Source organism: Propithecus coquereli, unplaced genomic scaffold, assembly GCF_000956105.1.
Source record: "Propithecus coquereli isolate 6110/MARCELLA unplaced genomic scaffold, Pcoq_1.0 Scaffold58, whole genome shotgun sequence".
Classification (NCBI taxonomy): domain Eukaryota; kingdom Metazoa; phylum Chordata; class Mammalia; order Primates; family Indriidae; genus Propithecus; species Propithecus coquereli.
The window spans coordinates 7,019,099-7,037,144 of NW_012151729.1; the positions used below are offsets into that span (position 1 = coordinate 7,019,099).

At 44.1% G+C, this 18,046-nt stretch overlaps 1 protein-coding gene across 1 annotated transcript in view; it reads right to left on the reverse strand.

The window, feature by feature from the left end:
• SH3RF2 (SH3 domain containing ring finger 2) overlaps window positions 1-14,820 on the reverse strand; it is a 99,760-nt gene extending 84,940 nt beyond the window's left edge. Inside the window, exon 1 of the mRNA XM_012658245.1 lies at window positions 14,212-14,820. Coding sequence (XP_012513699.1) covers window positions 14,212-14,589 — 378 coding nt within the window. The 5' untranslated portion in view covers window positions 14,590-14,820. The remainder of the gene's footprint in view (window positions 1-14,211) is intronic.
• Window positions 14,821-18,046: the final 3,226 nt, after the last annotated feature.

Sequence of the window (18,046 nt, forward strand, 5' to 3'; positions counted from 1 at the left end):
GAGAGCTAGGATTACAGGCGTGAGCCATTGTGCCCGGCCTTATGGGCTAGTTCTTAAGTGTGTCCATTAATCCTCAGAGCCAATGTATGGGGTAAGTTATATGTTACCCCCATTCCCAATGGAGAGACTGAGGCTCAGGGAGGTTAACTTACCCAAAGTCATACAGCTAACAAGAGGTATTGAAACCAGCTGTTATGACTTCACAGCCCACACTCTTAACCATTCCTTTATCTTTTTCCCTGGGTTAGGAATACTTGAAACCAGTTCACCGGGTGAACTAAATGAAGTACTTCAGCCTGGAGAAAATAAGATTGAAAATAAGATATTAAAATAAGATGCAACCTTCCTGAGTTGCCTTCAAAGAGCTGTATGTTCCCATAGAAGGGTGGGCAGATGTGTTTTGTGTGCCTCAATTTCAGGGAGACTTTTCTAATATTGGTCTCCAGAGGTGCAGGGAATAGGGTGTGTTCAGGCTCAGAAAACTCCCTCCTACTGAAGATTTGAATGCACCGAATTCATTCAGTCCCTGCACACGTGGCTGGCACTATGTAGTTCTGGAGTGCCAAGATGTAAGCTGGCAATGGCAACATGACTTGGGAGAAATTTACTAATGCCATGCTAATAAATAAAAAAAGATATGTGCTATGCACACTCTTTACCTAAGGCAGGCAGAGCTACTGTGTTGCAAGATGAACCAGCATAACATGATGGTCAGGAATATGGCATGGGTAGCTTGCCCAAAGTACTCCTGAGCCTCAGTTTCCTTACCTGTAAAAAAGTGTTACTCTGTGAATTAAATAAGCTTTTGCAGGTCAAATATTTAGCACAACCCCTTGAAGCCTGTAAGAGCTCATCTGAAAACCTTTAAATTCATATTTTTTCTTAAAAACATAAATGCAAATACTTCTGTATCCTCTGTAAAATATGAAGAGGGAAAGTTTTAAATTTGGGATGCTAGAATCCTGAGACTTAGAGAATTTAAACGTTTCCCGTAGCCATGGTCATTGATAAGATTTATTAAGCACTCGGATACATTCCATGTCACATGGTTGGTTTTTAGCTAAGACAGGATTGGAAGCTGAGTTTCCTGAATTTCAGGTTCTATTTTTCCCCACCTATAAAGGACCATTTTGCCTACCCAGATGACAGGTTTCTGTAAAGAACAGAACATACATACTTTGTCCTGATTCTGTTTACTTTTCAGGAAAAACAGATCAGTTCTGGATCAGAGCTTGTCATATCTCCTGATAAAATATCTCTTTCAAATATCCCTCCCTTGTACATTTGATTTCTGAGTGACTTTTCCCCTCTTCCCCTCCTTCTTCACTGGTTTTTGTTGCTGCTGTCTGGATCTCACAGGCATCTTTTCTGTCTTTCTCCTTCTCCATCCTCCTCTTTCCTCTCACTCAACTTCACCCTCTCTCATCTCCCTCTCTATTCTCCTAGACTCATTTTTACTACTCAAATCCTTAACTTTCACACCAAACAGTACCCAGTGAAGATGCAGCATATCATTAACATGGAGCTGGGTTTGCTGTGGGTTAAATCGTGCCCCGGAAGCTTATCACCAACATGAGAACAGTGACATTAGTGCCGGTAGGAACTGACCAGCAACAGCAGCTAGTGCAGGGGTCCCTGAGGTTCCGGGGAACACCACACTGATCTCAGTCACCCTGACTGCTCTGGTTAGAGTCTAGTCCTTGGATTCAGGCAGATCTGGTTCAAGTTCTGTCTCTGTCACTTCCTAGCAGTTTTCTCATCTGTAAAGTGGGGGGGAAATACCATGGACCTCCAAGGATTGCTGGGAGGGTTAAAAGAAACCATGCTTATTTTGCTCAGTGCCTGGCACATGGTGTGAGCTGCAGGATGGCAGCAGTTATTAAGGCGATGACTCACAGCTATATCCACTTCCTCTCTGGCTTCTGTCTCTCCTGGTGCCCTGCTCCATGCCAGGCAATCAGAACAATCTCTCTACTTGGTTAACTTGGCTCCATTCTCCAGATCTTGGGATAGCAACTGGAATAGAGGAAGGTAAGAAACCAGGGACATGCCTCAACCACAAAGCTTGATGGTCGTGAAAAAATCCTATTGTTTCAAAACTTCAGAAAACAATAATAAGGCAATAAAAATGTATTTAATTGCAAATTCTTTTCCTTTCCCTTACAAAGAAAAGCAAGAGGCAGGGGATGGGAAATTTTTTTTCCCTGTTAAAATGTAAGCTCTTGCACCCTGGATCTCTTTTGTAATCTCTCTAGAGGAAGAGAACACTGCTGTCTTCTTCCATTCTTCTCTCCCTCGATTCCTCCTTTCTTTAAGCATGGAACCAATCTACTTGGAGTTCCCTCATCCATGGGAATTCACCACTCCAAGGAGAAATCTGGAATCCAGAAGATTACCTGTCCTGCTTTTCCAGAGTGCTGGAAAGGGAAGTTTTTTCTTCTGCCCCTCCATTTGTCTGCCATTCCTGTTTATTTAGCAAAAGTCCCAGATAAGATTTATTGCCGCCTTGCCTTCCTCATATCCAGGCAGTCGGTTAATATCACAGAAGAACACCTTTCCCGAACACAGCCCTGCAGAGCTCTATTCCTGCTCTCTGCCCCGTGATTCTGCTACATTGCCTTGGCAACCAATTAAAGTACTTTAATGTGTACAGCAATATCATTCTTAATTCTGCAAAAACCAGGGCGACCTGCTCAGAAGGCTTCAACATGCCAGTCAGTTGGCGTTCTCCTTGGTATCTGGCTCCATTCTGGTTTGACTTCTTTTTTCACTTCCCAATTATCTCTGAATCCCCTGCAAGCACCTACGTGCCATTTCTAACACACCTGGCCTTAAGTCAAGAAACACCCTCAGCAACAAGACAGGGGCTGGAAGGGATCCTGGGGACAAAATGGCTGGTACGTCTCCTTTCCTTTAGTCTCAGGGGAAGACTAGGAGCTCCTCAGCCATGAGGCCTGTTGATCTAACTGCAATTTCTTGCAATATGGTGAATATTATGCATTCCATAATTATTTAGTGAATGCTGATTGCATTTCAGGCACTATGCCAGGTACAGAGGGGGACAAGACACGTCCTTACCCATGGAGTTGTATTCCAGTAGCAAAGAGACATAAACAGACAACACTGTACAGTCTGATACGTACTGTGGAAGCCGGAGGGTAGCATGGAGGACTCTGGGAAGCTGCGGAGGAACCAAAGCCCATCCCAAGTTTGGGACCAATGGCTGACTTCCTGGATGAACAAAGGCTACGTGTGTGGAGCTGAAGCCCATTCTTCTAAGTAAAGTATCACAAGAATGGAAAAACAAACACCACATGTACTCACCATCAAGTTGAGACTAATTGATCGACACTTATGTGCACATATGGAAATTACATCAGAAATCAAGCAGGTGGGAGGGGGGAGGAGGGGATGGGTAAATTCACACCTAACAGGTACAATGCACACTATGTGGGGGATCGTCACACTTATAACTTTGACTCAAACAGTACAAAAGCAATTTATTGTAACCAAAACATTTGTACCCCCATAATATTCTGAAATAAAAAATCAAAAAAACAAACAAAACAATAAAACAGGCTACACGGAGACCTAAGAGGGAGCTGCAGTCAGCCACATGGGGACAGTTTCATGATTAGGTGGACAGTTTCATTCTTGCCTTCTCTAACACTGACGGATGGATGCCCTGAGGTCAGTGTTCTGCTTCAGACGCCCCAGGATTATTTGCCTAATTTCTCCTGTCTCCAGGCTAGGGTTTTCCTATTAGCCTTTCAGGAAAGGGTAACAGTGAATGATCCAAGTTCTCTGGGCTCTGTTCTTGGCCCTCCGTGCTGTGCTTGTGAATGGCGCCTGAGACGCACATACTGCAAAGCCAGCCGTCGGACCCACCACCTAATGTACGTGCCTCTCGCTGTATTCCGATGTTTGCAGTCCTCTGCGTCATGCGTTTCTGTTAATGCCTGTGTAATTAGGAATCAGATCATCTGCATTTTAAAAGAGGACAATCTCAATAATTTCCCTGAACGCTTCCACAAATGGAGGGATTCTAAATTTTGACCTGTGATCATATTCTCCTTTTATTAACAATTATAGAGCACAAACCTTTTAGGTGTAGAGATACCAGTAGCACCGGTCTCAGTGGGTTATGCATAGAGTTAGAGGAGATTCTGTAGGTGAAAGTGCGTAGCCCACTGAATGACACATAGTAAGGCCACCATACATCTACTCTGTCGGTGGAATCCCTTATCTGTGCTTTCCTAACACGTGAACACCTTTGTTTTAAGATTTATTAACTGCATCATGATCGTTCATTTACATGGACGTCTCTCCCAAAAGGCCGTAAGGTCTTTGAGGACAAGGATCATGTCTCATTTGCTTCAGTTCTTCACTGGAGCTCAAGCAAAGGGTCTTACCCACCAACGGCAACTTGTACCTATCTGCTGAATGAGAAATATTAATAACAGTGCCTGACATTGACTGTCACTGAGCTTACTTTGTGTCTGGCCCTGTGCTAAGAGCTTTATAGGAATTATCTTGATTTATCCTCCAAATGATGCCGTGACCATTATCATCCTTACGTCTGCACTGCAGGGAAATAGCAGTCTAACTGTGGTGAGTGTGATAACTTGTTAAAAGAGAAACCTGTCTGGATGAGAACAAGCAGATAGCTAACCTGACTAGGAACTGCTTTGGTGCCAGGGCCTGTGCTGCGCACTTTATAGGTAGCATCTCGTTAAATCCTTCCAGTAACCCTATGAGGTGAGCCTTACGCTTTCCATTTTATAGCAACGATGCTCAGAGTCACTAAGTAACTTGCTCAGAAGCACCCAACAGGTACACATGAATGGGGAGCCTTTGTTCTGAATCACAACATTATCTTGTTTACTGATCTCGTTGGAAGTCCAAGGTCAGAAGCAGCAGAAAATTGGAATGCATATTTTTAAAGTGATACTAAAAACATAGTCCTCTTATTCAGAAAGAATTTTAGAAATATATATATATGTGCCAGGGGTTCGGAGGAGGAAAGAATGAGGAGTTACTGTTTAATGGGTACAGTGTCTCAGTATGGGATGATGGAAAGTTCTGGAGATGGATGGTGGTGATTTTTGCAGAACAATGTGACTGTACTTAATGCTACTGAACGGTACACTTAGAAAAGGCCAAAATGGTAGATCTTATGCTATGTATATTTTACCACAATAAAAAATATAATTGTTGAAAAAAACGACAAAATTAGGGCTTTGGCAGCACGAGTACAGCATGAGGACAGCATGAGGACAGCATGAGGACAGGGGCCACATTCCTACCTGAAATGCTGCTTTCCCTTCATATTGGAGGCCAGGACGGTTCAGCTCATAAACTCAGTGGCACATTCTTTTAGAGCCTCTTCCTTTCTGTCACTGGGATCCCTGTGACTAAGTGTCAGTTAACTGAAGATAAAGTGTTTCTCCCAAGATCAAAAGAGCATGTGAGAGGTGGTGCATGACGCGGGACTTTAGCTGTATATGGAGTGGCGTTTACTATCTTCTTAGGGGCAGCAGTTCACGAGCTAAGTGATTTCGAACCTGGCCCACTGTGTTTTCCTGAGTCATATTTGTCACCCAAAAAGGCATTAATAAGGTGATGTACATCAAGCATATTTCAGTCACCACATGACTTTACACCTAATATAGGGTGCTGCTCATGCCCCGCATAGCTCTGTAATGGCTCAACTCATGAAGGCTTTATTTCTGCATCACGGGGAGTTATTTTGTGATTCCACGAAGCCTACCACAGTCACGAGTATGTTTATTTACTTACTCTTCCATCTGAAAAACATTTCAGGCTTCCTAACACAGGCCGGGCTGTGGGATGGGTGCTTTGGGCCCAGTATTGAGTGATGAGTTTCTTGTTCTCTTTGTGCTCGGGGAAAAGATTGGAGAAATGACAGAGATCCGAGACGAACCCAGCTGTTTGAGTCCTGGAGTCTGAGCCCGAGAGTGTCCCCAGTGTGAACTTTCAAGACAGAGCTTGGCACACAGCAGGAGCTTAGGGACAGTTTGTTGAGTGCTCTGGCTTCTGAGCTGGGATCTGGAACAGTTGGAACAGTGTGACCCTGGGGGCTGACACAGACCCAAACTGCAGGAAGCTGCTCATGGTGCATGGACCAGTCTCTGCTTGCCTGTGTTCTACCACTTGCTTTGGATCCTCTGGCTGGCGTTCATATGTGCTAGGGTTATCAGGTAACCTGACCATTTCAATGGAAAGGAATGGCTCTGTCTGCCACCAACATGAAGGCTGCTCCTCAGTTACCCAGTAAGCTCAAACCCCCACTTGGAGCAGAGATACCTTGTTTGGCTGCACTGAATCCATCAAGTTGCTGTAGATACAGCCGATAGGCCACATGATGGCATGCAGCCAGTTTGGCATGACGGCTGCTGGACAGACTTTATTACAGAGGACACTTGGCATGCGCCTTCCTAGTGGAATCTAGTCGCCCTGATAAGGAAGGCAAGTATCTAGTCATTCTGTCTCTTCTCCATCTGTTTCCTTCTCCTTCCTCTCCAGCTTCCATTCTAATTCAAGATATCCCTGCCCTCTCCTGCCTTTCCCAGACCCATATCCCCCACATTTTCATCCCTTGACCACATCCTTCCTGAACCTTAAAACTCCTGTTTTTTCTAGGAAGTTTATTTATATTGACTAAGCTTCATTTCCCTCAAAATGAACCACTTTACCACCTGACATTCTCATACGCCATCATTTGGTGAGTCTAAGACTTCTTTGTCTTAATCACTTTATTGAGTTATAATTAACATACAAAAATGTAGCCATTTTAAGTGTCTATATGATGAATTTTGATCAGCCTATATATCATTGCATAAAACATTTCCATTATCCCCAAATCACTGTGGTTTACAATTTTGTCTTCTCTAGAATTTTATATAAATGGAGTAAGACAATATGTAGTCTTTAGTAAGACACTATTTTTTCACATCTTAACATTTCAAAAATTGGATGCATCTTACAGTGAGCATCTAACATGCTCTTTCTTCCCCTAAGAGCTATAAAGAAATAGATAATACATATTAAAATGAAAATATCTTAAAATCAATATCAATATCCCTGATTTTAATATGTAAATATACATGTCTAGTGTATATGTATGTTTGTATACATGTATAGTGACTGGTTGGTTTACCACTAGTCTGAGTTGGTTTTTGCATTGGGAAGGTGAGAATCTTTACTTTGCTGTGTAGGTCACCATAGTACCTATAGCTGGAAACTGGTAGGAACTAAATAACTACTGCAGAGGGTGGTGATAGTGAGTTTCAAACACTTTTCTAAAAATATCTTTTGCATTAAGACTGAGCATATTGAGTCTGAGATAGTATTTCGTAACTTTTGTTCCATGGGCAATTAATATTACTAAGGTGCTAATAAAAGGGTGGAGAAGGGGGTTGCCAACATCATAGAAATTTGGGAAACATTTATTATTATAATCTTCCACATAGAGATTCACAATTCTTTAGCATACTAGAAGTTCTGAAAAGTCCTGCAGCAAAGAAAAAATGTTTAGCTTTGTTTTAATCTCAGGTTTGTTTGACCCTGGCACTTTGCAGAACATCCATTAAGAGCTTATAGAATATACCATGTGAAAGGCTGGTCTAAAGTACAAAGAAGAATAAAAAGAATGAGAAAGAAAGGGAGAGCCAAGTGTGGTGGCACATGCCTTAGTCCCAGCTACTGGAGAGGCAGGGGGATCGCTTGAGCCCAGGAATTCAAAGCTATAGTGTACGATGGTCATGCCTATGAATAGCCACTGCAGTCTAGCCTGGGCAACACAGAAAGACCCTGTCTCTAAAAAATAAAATAAAATAAAATGGGAAAAGAAATTGAGTAAAGTTGTACAGATTGAGTCTCCCTTACCAGAAATGGTTGAGACCAGAAAAGTTTTGGATTTCAGATTTTTTTGGATTTTAGAATTTTTTTTTAATTTCAAAATATTACGGGGGTACAAATGATTTGATTACATGGTTTGCTTTTGTGCAGTTTGAGTCAAAAGTTATAAGTGTGCCCATCACCAAGGTAGTGTGCACTGTACCCATTAGGTATAAATTTTTCTGTCCCCTCCTTCCCCTTCCCACCTAGTTTGTTTTGTTGAGTTTTACTACCATATGTGCACATGGGTGTTGATCAATTAATTCTAATTTAACAGCGAGTACATGTGGTGTTTGTTTTTCCATTATTGCCATACTTCACTTAGAAGAACGGTCTCTAGTTCCATCCAGGTTGTTACAAAAGGGATTGGTTCACCATTTTTTTGGATTTTGGAATATCTGCAGAATACATACTGGTTGTGCATCCCAAATTTGAAAATACAAAATCTGAAATTTAGAATGCTCCAATGATCAAGGCATCTGATTAGAGAGTTAAAACAAAAAAGATAAAAACCCAAAAAGATAAAATGCTCCAATAAACATTTCTTTTGAACATCCTGTCAGCACTCAAAAAGTTTCAGATTATGGAGCATTTTGGATTTCAGATTTGCAGATCAGGAATGCTCAACCTGTCTGGGAACTGGTCCTAGCTAAGCCCAAAGCAATGTAATGGTGTGTGAAATGGGCCAAATAAGGATCCTTTTCAAGAGTCAAGGGCTAAGCAGGCACTTTCCTTCTCTTCAAAATCTCTTTATAGTATGAAAGGACATGGACATGTGGGCGGGTTCCGTTTCCTAAGAGAAAACAAAAACAACACAAAAGTATGCATTGGCTAACTCCTTGGGTAATATGTCCCCGGTGTCTGTGGTGGATAATTGAGGTTGAGTAAGAAAAACTCCGTGCCGCACCCACCTGCCTCAGAACTTAGGCCATCCTGTGGGCAATGAGCTGTTGTGTTTGGCCACTGTTTGGCCAGACACCTTTAACTGGTAAGAAAACCGAAGTGGGTAACAGAATGGCTGGCTGAAACAGGGAGAAGCTCACTTGCAGGAATTACCACGATCATTTAAATCATGGCAAAGTCTTTCTCAGAAATAACGTTGACCCAATACATGTAGAGATGAAAGGAAAGCAGAGGGGACAGGTGAAAATCAGGCAGAGACTAAAAGAAATGTATAAGAGCTCATTTACTTTTTTTAAAATATTGTTTTAAAAAATTACCATTTGGCAAAATTGACGTTTTTCTCATGGTGTATATTTCTATGAATTTTGACACATGTAGAGATTCATATAACTACTGCACAGTCAGGATGCAGAACAGTTCTGGCACCCCGTGAAGCCCCCTCGTGCTGCCCTGTGTAGCCACGTCCTCCCCCAACCTATATCCCCTGGCAACTACTGATCTGTGTTCCATAATGATAGCTTTGTCTTTTTTGAGAACTCCCTTTCCTTTTGCAATCCCCTGCGCTTAATTTTTTAATAGGGATCTCTGCCTATTTGTGTGTGTGTGCAAAGAACTCCAATGCCAGCAGTCTTTCCCCCCTCTGTTGTTACTCTCTTGTTATTTATACTGTTGCTAACATTTTTAGCACTTATTATGTACCAAGCTCTTTACATATATTATCTCGTTTTAATCTCACAATAGCCTTATGATAAAATATATGTACACCATTATTATCTCCACTATACACATATGGAAACTAAGGATCAGAGAGGTTAAGTGACTTGCCTAAGGCCTCACAGCGAACAAATGATTGAATCCCAGCACAAACCCAACTCCATTAGACCATAAATCAGTGAGCGATAAAAGGCAGGGGATTGTAACTAGGAAGAAGGTGCACCAAGAGAGGTTGGGGGCAGTGCCAGTTTGGGGCCATGTGGTTTTTAAAAATGTTTGCAAATGTGTGTGAAGCTGGAGAACCATCTGGGTCTCATGACTTCTCAACCTCAGCCCCTACCTTTATGGCTTCCTCCACCTGCCACATATGGTCCTTACTGTCCCAGGTGGCACCTGCCTGCTGTTTTCAGGGGCCTGGGATGATTTTAATCCCCTTACAAGTTTAGCAAAACCACCATCTGTATCACAGCTCTGTCTCAGGACATAACATCTGAGACCTAGGAATGGGGCTGGACGGCCTTCTGGTTTCTACCCAACCTCAATTCCCTGATGTGCTTTCTGACCTCATTTTTCTCCCTCAGTTGCTTGCGACACCGGCTGAAAAGTTTCTAGGACAAAGCCACCTGGTCTGTGTGCTGGAGGTGACAGGTGTGTTCTCGCTGATAAGGGGCGAGTAAGGCAGAAATGTGTGTAATTGGTACAATACTTAGCAACGTAGGGACAAAGTCCAGCCTTGCGAGACGCAGGGTGGCGACATTCGTGTTGGGGACTAGAGTGAGAAGCAGGAGAAGGGGAAAGATAGAAGAGTTAACGAAGAATCGATGTTGCTGGGAGGTGGACAGGGTTCTTGCCCTGTGTATGCTTTACCTTTGAACTTGCTCTTTGGGGAAGTGAAGTTGGTTAGGGAGCTTTCTCCTGGAATCAACTCCTAGCACGTGCTGGGGAGGATCGCATGTCTGAATCATGGCCATGGATCAGTTGGAGGTGAATAAAACAGCCAGAAATCAAGGTACTGAGGACCTAGATGGCACTTGATTAACAAGGGGGTGAAAGGGGGCATGTAATTTAGAGTAGAAAGTGTTGAGTCACTTCAGTAACAACCACAGTTCACACTTATTGAGAACTTAATATGAGCCAGTCACTGTGCTAAGAGCTAAGTGACATGAATCATCTCAGTTATTTCTCACAACGACCCTCTGAGGTAGGCACTGCTATTATCTCCAATGTGCAGATGAGGAATTTAACTGACTCACCCCCCAAGTACACAACTGTTGAGGGACAGAATCAGGATTTGAATTTTGATATTTCTCAAATCTAAGCCAGCAAATGCTTAACTTCTCTGCTGTACTGTCTGTCCTCATTGAGAGACGCCATTAAAATGTAACAGAATGAAGAGGAAGAGAGATCGGCTATTCAGGAACCCAGAATCTTTTCGGAGGCTTGCAAAATTCCGTTGGTTTAACTACAGGATGGGAAAGAATAAGAGCCAGTGGGCTCTGCATGACCGGAGACCTGCCAGGAGTCTGGTGATCTCGCCTGTTGGTTTGAAATAATTGCATACTGTAGAAACCTACAGTTGTTTCTCAAGTTTTCTTTTTACACAATCAGCTTGGGAGGGTTTTAGACATGTCGGCACAATGGGCTGTTTTTTTCTGTCTATTGGGCTGGCACCACGAGGTGTGACTATTGGTTCCACCCTAGCATACTGGCTGGCACAAGATGCATCAGGCCTCTTTAAGCTAACAAAAGGATCTCGATGAGCTTGTTTTTTAGATGAACCTAGGTGAGCAGAGCAGACTTTGGGCTTAAAAAACTCATGGATAGGAAGTTAAATGAACTCTTGTAGAGTGCCAGGTTATCAGCAAGTCCTCTGAAAGAGGTGTTTTACAAAATGGTACCCTGCGACAACAGGTTATTTATGCCCTCTTAGGGGGTACTTTATACTTAGTATTATCCTGTCCTGAACCCATCATAGAATCAACTTCAATAATAATACCTATTACACTCTGCTGCAAGGGTTGTAACTCCTTCTATGTTTTGCAGCATGTCTCATGCATGGCAGGGCACAATAAACAGTCAATAATAACGTTCACTATAATAATGATCTTCCAAATGCCTTTCATCTAAGGCTCACAAAGTCCCTTACAAACACTAATTAGTTAAGCCTCACAATGGGTGTTTTTACAATACGTCTTCCCATTTTACAGAATTTTAAATTGAGACCCAGCAAACTTAAGTGGCTTACTCAAAGTCATACAGCAAGTTTAAATTAATGATGATGATGCTTTGCATTTACATAGCAGATGTTTTCTAAGGTGATAGGAGTATGTTGCGATGACTATTTTCACACTATCCTGGAGGAAGGTGGGGAGTAAGTATTATTTCAAGTATTATTTCACTAGATTGGCTAAACCAAGGCAGAGAGGGCAAGTAACTCAGGAGGATTTGACTGAGGGTCCAAGCTCACTGCTCTGAGTCCCAGAACAGAGTGCGGCATCCAGACGATGCCCAGTTCTCTTAACCGAGGGATGCTCGCTTGCTTCCACACTTGCAGAAAAGACAGCTATATTTTGGGGAGCAGAGACGGGTTACAGAATATCAACCGTGTTTATATCCAGGAACAGGTTTGTTCGTATCCCTATTGAGAGAGGCAAAAGGGATGAGAGGAGCCACTATAAGAAAGAATCGCTTAAGAAATGAAGGAAACAGGGCAGGGGGGTGAGGTGGTGGCTGCCAGCTCCGCTGTCTTGCAGAGCATCTTTCTAACCTAGGTCTTTCCTGAAAGCAGGAGCCCGTAAAGGCTTGGGTCTGTGTCTCAGCCTCGTTGGTAGGACTTGGCCCCGAGCAGCGTGGAGGATGGGCACAGACACATCACTGGCACCTCACTCTGGTGTTACAAGTCCCTGTGGCAGAGTTCCAGGGGCACCCACTATACTCATGGCTGTCTCCTACATATAATGAGCTGTTGTCTCAATTCCCTGTGACAGAAGGGCCCTGGGAATCCTGTATGGTTCCAAAACTCGGTAGCTGTGGATCCATTCGTTGCTACCTTTTCTTAGCAACACAGCCACGTCGAAAAAGATGAGAACCTGAACAAAAACATTTGAAGCTAATAAGGGACTTGCCTCCTCCCAGTCCACACCGTTTCCTTACTGAGTGAGGACACTCTGCTGGAAGGCAGGTGGGGGAGGGGAGAGGCCGCTGGGTCTTAGGAATTCAAGGGGGATTTGCTGACCCAGAGACAGAGCCCTTTTCTGTGTAAACAAGGCAGGTTTGAGATAAATTTGCTTCCCCACCCCCACGTCGCCATTCCCAGGCCCATGGATTCTGATTGATGACTAGACCAGGGCTAATGGGGAGACTTAAAGAGGAGTGCCGAGCCTTTTTCTGGAATGTGTTCACACACGCAAGCACAACAGCGATAGAGTCTGCAGTGCAGAAATAGCAGTGTCCTGCTTCTTCCCACTCCCGATTTTTGAACGTTTACACATGCCCCTGCCACGTGGGTGGCTTAAAGGTGCAGTGAATCCAGGAAGGGATGAGCTCTTGGAAGGAAAATTTCAGAAAGTTGTTCCAAATGCATATCACGAGCCACTTCTGAGTGGGGAAGAAGTCTATGCAAGACCCTCCCACACACTCTTCAGAGCAAGGAGTCGGGAGTCCCTCCTGCCTGTATTAAAGTTTGCTTTAGGTAAGACTTCAAAGAATGCAGCTTTGATTTTCTAAGTATGCCAATGACCCAAGCGGCAGCTCTCTGTGTCCACTTTGGCACACTGACTCCAGGGGTGACAGTGCAAATAATCCTGCCAGCCTCCCAAGGACCGTGTCCTTCTCTCGAGATGTGCCCTTACACTGCATCCTGCCACAGGGCTCACCGCCAGGTCAGATAAAGTCCTCGGGGTGTACTTGCAGGGCCGGACTGAGGGATTCGCGTTATCCAGACATGAAAAGCATTACTGGGCGATCTCCTGTGCAGTTCGCCTGGGTCTGTTTGGTTTTTTTAGTTGCAGCCTCTGCTGTGTGTTTTTTGTGTGTCTTATCCATTTTGCAAAATGAGACATATCTGCAGCGCCCCTATACATATCTGTTGTACTCCACAGCCCAGCCTTTGCTATCAATCCGTCCACCCACATAGACGCTTCCCTCTGGCGCTATCCTGGGCGTCAAGTAACTCGATAGCTTCGAATAGATTATGAATGGGCATTGTCATAAAAGTGCTTTATGACTAGGGGTGGGAAGACGGATTTGGGTAAAATTCAAACGAAACCTGGCGTTTGGAAACTCTCAGAGATCTCAAAAGCAGCAAGCATTTGGATTTGTTTTCTCTCTTTTTCCCACCCTTCACGCATTTCCCACGCGCTGGTTTGCCGCAGAACAGTAGAAGCGAAAGACCAAAAATAATCTAAAAGGCTTTCCTCGTTCTCCTACCTCCTGGACAAGAAGTAAGGAGAGCCTAAGGAAGCTTTAACGGTTCTAAGGAGAATTCTTAGATGAATTAGATAGGCTCGGGATTCCACCTTGTTTCAGTAAAATGACCACTGCCCACAGAAACTTATCCCTGGGAATCACCGGCAGCACTTGGAAAGCTAACTAAAAGACGATAATCCCTAGCTCTCGGTATATGCAAATCCAACCTCCAAGTGACATGATATTAACAAGGAAGATCTTTCTTACCCCGTCCATGTGGATTCTGATGTTGGGCACCAGCCGGAAAGGGCTGGCCTGCAGACCTCTGGAGTTGGTCCTGCTTTTCCTGCCGTCCGGCAAGGTCAGCCCGCCGGGCCTGCGGAAGGAACCCCCTCTCCCGGGGCTTGGCCCCGAGCGCACGCCATCCAGAAGTCGCACTAGCAGCAGGTTGGCCGGCAGCGCCTCGATGCTGCAAAACACCAGGGTCCTGCATTCCGGGCACCTCAGCTCCTTGTGGGCCTTGAAAACCCTCTGTAGACATGGTTTGCAGAAGGTGTGCTGGCAAGGGAGAACTTTGGCCGTGACATCGAGCTTTTCAAAGCACACAGGGCACTCGAGAAGATCAAGTAGTGTCAAATCATCCATTTTATTTCAGAACTCCAGTCCCGATCTGGAGGAGCAGGGTCCACATTGTAGGGTCAGCTCAGACAAGGGGGCAGAGCCCGCGTCTCTTGAGAGCGTCAGAATTCCTGCCTGCTTGAAGGAGAAAGGGAGGGAGGAAAAAAATGTGACTGCTCTGCGAGGTATATCCCACCTACATGGAGGCAGTGTCTCATAAGGCAGTTTGCAAGTACTTTGTTCCGGCACCCAAGTTCCGCATGACTCATTCTGATTCAGTGCTAGCAGGTATGAGACTCAACTCGTGCCTGCTCTAAGGATCACCGGGAACATTCCGCAGAGGACTGACTGCTCGTTGCCCGTGCGGATGCGAGAGCAGGGCAACCAAACCAGCCTGTAGAAGCGGCTACTCTCTCCTCTCCACCAGCCAGGGCGGGAAGGGGTCCTTTACCCTGCCTGGCGAGAGCACCGGACAGTTAGTCTCAACTCTTAAATCAAAGCCCCCTCAGAATGCAGCATCTGCAAGGCTCTCTACTCCCCCTTCCTTCCCCAGGTTTAAATTTATCTATTACCTGCATCACACGCCGATAAGTTTAGAGAAGGAAGTTTACCTGAATCTCATGCAGATGTAGCATTATTTCCTTCACAATATGTCTCCCCCCACTATTTTGTTCCAGCAATGTATAAGAAAAATTTCTGTTAGAAACCCATTTTCAAAAAATTGTTTTGCCTTAGCTACAGGCCAAAGTAGTTGGAAGCTCTTTCTCTTCTCTTTTTTTTTTTCTTTTGCCTCCTCACTCTGATTACCTTAGGCTCAGAGACAATATTACCTCCCACAAGGTAAAGTCGTGCAGCCTGTTCAGTTACTTTGACAATTGTTTTCAGTTTCAAGTGAAGCAGATAGGAATTCTGCACTGTGGTCACAACCTGTAGAAACCAACTTAGAGCGGCGTACAGGTAGGGGTCTGTGTGTGTGTGTGTGTGTGTGTGTGTGTGTGTGTGTGTGTGTCTATGCGTGTGTATATGTGTGTGGTATGAAAACAACCCTTGTTCCAGAAACAAGTTTCCTTTGGAACGTACGAAAAGAAGTCTCCAGTTTAGAAAAGTCTCCTGGGAAGAAGTCAGTTGTCCCTCCCAAGTGCCAAGGCTCCAGTGAACGCCACGGCAGCCCAAGAGGTTTGGCAGGAGGGCGAGTGACCCAACTAGGAACTAGTAAGCAGGGCAGACATGACATGGGAGGATGAGAGATGGCGTCTTGCCTCCCTAAGACTCCTCTCCGAAGACATCAGCGTGGCAGGCTGGGAAGGTGCGTGGGGGCCACTAACCTTGTGCTTGGAACCTCTGCTGAGTTCGCTCAGCCCCTCCTCCGCTGAGCAGGGCAGGCTGCTCCCGCCAACCGGCTTCCTTTTCCCCAAGTGTGGCCGCTGCTGCTACTACTGCTTTGAAAACTTTAACAACTCAGTCTTACTCATTTGAAGGGATCGCCTTACCCTGCCCTGTTAACGCTTTCACCGCCAGGCTGCTGCCTACCAGCAACGCTTTTGGTTTTTTTTTTGAGTTGACTCTGGGTTACTGATCCTTCCTTTAGGAAACTGAACTGATTTCTGGGAAAAGATTGTAAGAGGCAAAACAGAAGTCAGCCCCTAAGGCCAAGTATTTACAAAGCTGATATTTTTACCTTTCCCATTTTCTATTCCATCCAAGGAGCTGAAACCTCCTCCATTATAAACACACCAAAGGGATTGTGTTTATTTTAAACCTTTGTAAGGATTTCCTGGGAAGGTCAAACGTATTAATGGTAGTTACGATAACAAGGACAAGCTGGCCACCTAGAAAATATTGCTCCTTAAAAATCATAGTCAATCCCTGAATTTAGAGACGGCAGGGGCTTTAGTGATCTTTTTGCTCAATCTTCTTTAAACTCAAAAAATAGTGTTGTGTACATACGCATACTTGAAAAATCCAAGCACAGAAGAACTTTTTTTAAAAAAGGAAAAAGCAGTGGTCCCCAGCTCTCCTCCCACCTGTATTCACTGTATTTCATATCCACAAATAATGCCTATAGTTCTATTTCTTTGGTTTATCAATAACACATTTCATGTAAAATTACAGAGGTATCCAATTGAGTAAGTAAATAATAATAATCTTACATAACACCAGGCTAGCACTTGTCTATGCCAAGCACTATTTTCTATATACCTTACCTATTAACCCATTTCACCCTCTTAATGACAGAGGATACACTAAACTCCTCTTACCTTCGTTCTACAGAAGAGGAAACCTGAGACACAGCGAAGGCAGGTCACTCATCCCGGAGTCACAGCTGGCAGAGGCAGGTGGTCTGTGCTCTTAGCTACTGTGTCATGGAGTGATATAACTTTAGGAGGAGAAGAGATGATTCAAAGGACCTAAGCCTGATCTAGGATGACAGGAAGTCACAAGATAATGACCAAAACGACCGCTCAATGAAGCAGCTGAGTTTGGAAAGATCAAGAGATTCTTTGAAGTTGTCCAGTGAGTTAGGGGCAGAACTGGGACTAGAATCAGGTGTTCCTTTTTTTTTTTTATACTATGTTTTCTCTCTCAACATAAGGATGACAGTTCTTTATTATGCAGAAAGCACTTAGATACAACTCCATGGGAAAATTTTAAGAGGGGACCAAGAGGCCTGAAAACATTGTGGTGGTTTAGGTTTTTCAAAGTTCTTCCATGTCACTTCTGAAAAATCAAACATGCACAAAGTTCAAAACAAGGGAGAACTTTAGGCTGAAACAGAGGAAGTTATTAATATCTGTCTTCTGAGCACTGAGGCTTAATTTGGATACATGTCAATTTCAGAGACCACTTTCAACTCATTTTTTAAATCTCCCTTTTGAGCTTCAACGACATCACATCCTGTTCTGCTTGCCTGTCTCCTTCAATTAAATCCCACTCTTCACTCTGTGCCCCCAAGAAAGCCCCCTGTGGTTTGAGGCCCTTTACTGCTTTCCATTTAGTAAAGCTGAGCTGGTCTCTTCCGTGTCCTCTAGTCCCCTCACACCCTAGAAAGGGCCACTCCAACGCTGGAACTCCTGCTGCAGGAGTTGATAACACTCTCTCCTTCCCTCTCTTGTTCTGAAACACAGCCTCTCTCCCTTACGTCCCCATATCTGCACCTGTGTGCACATATATACACAAGCTTGCATAAGGATGCACACACATATGGAGCACTTGCTGTATGCCACAGGCCAGGCCAGGGCTAACACTTTAAACAGATTATCTCATTGAATTCTCCCAAACACTGCATAAAGTACTATAACTTTCCCAGAGTTACAAAGCTTGTGATCTGCACGCAGGTTGGTCTCATCCCAGGGCCCGTGTTCCTTATTATTATTTCTTTTCACTTTATAAAGTCATATACATGCCATAAGTACACCCATATGTCTCTGCTGTATAAATCCAAACATGTTTATACATATATCTATATTGTACACACCAGCTGATC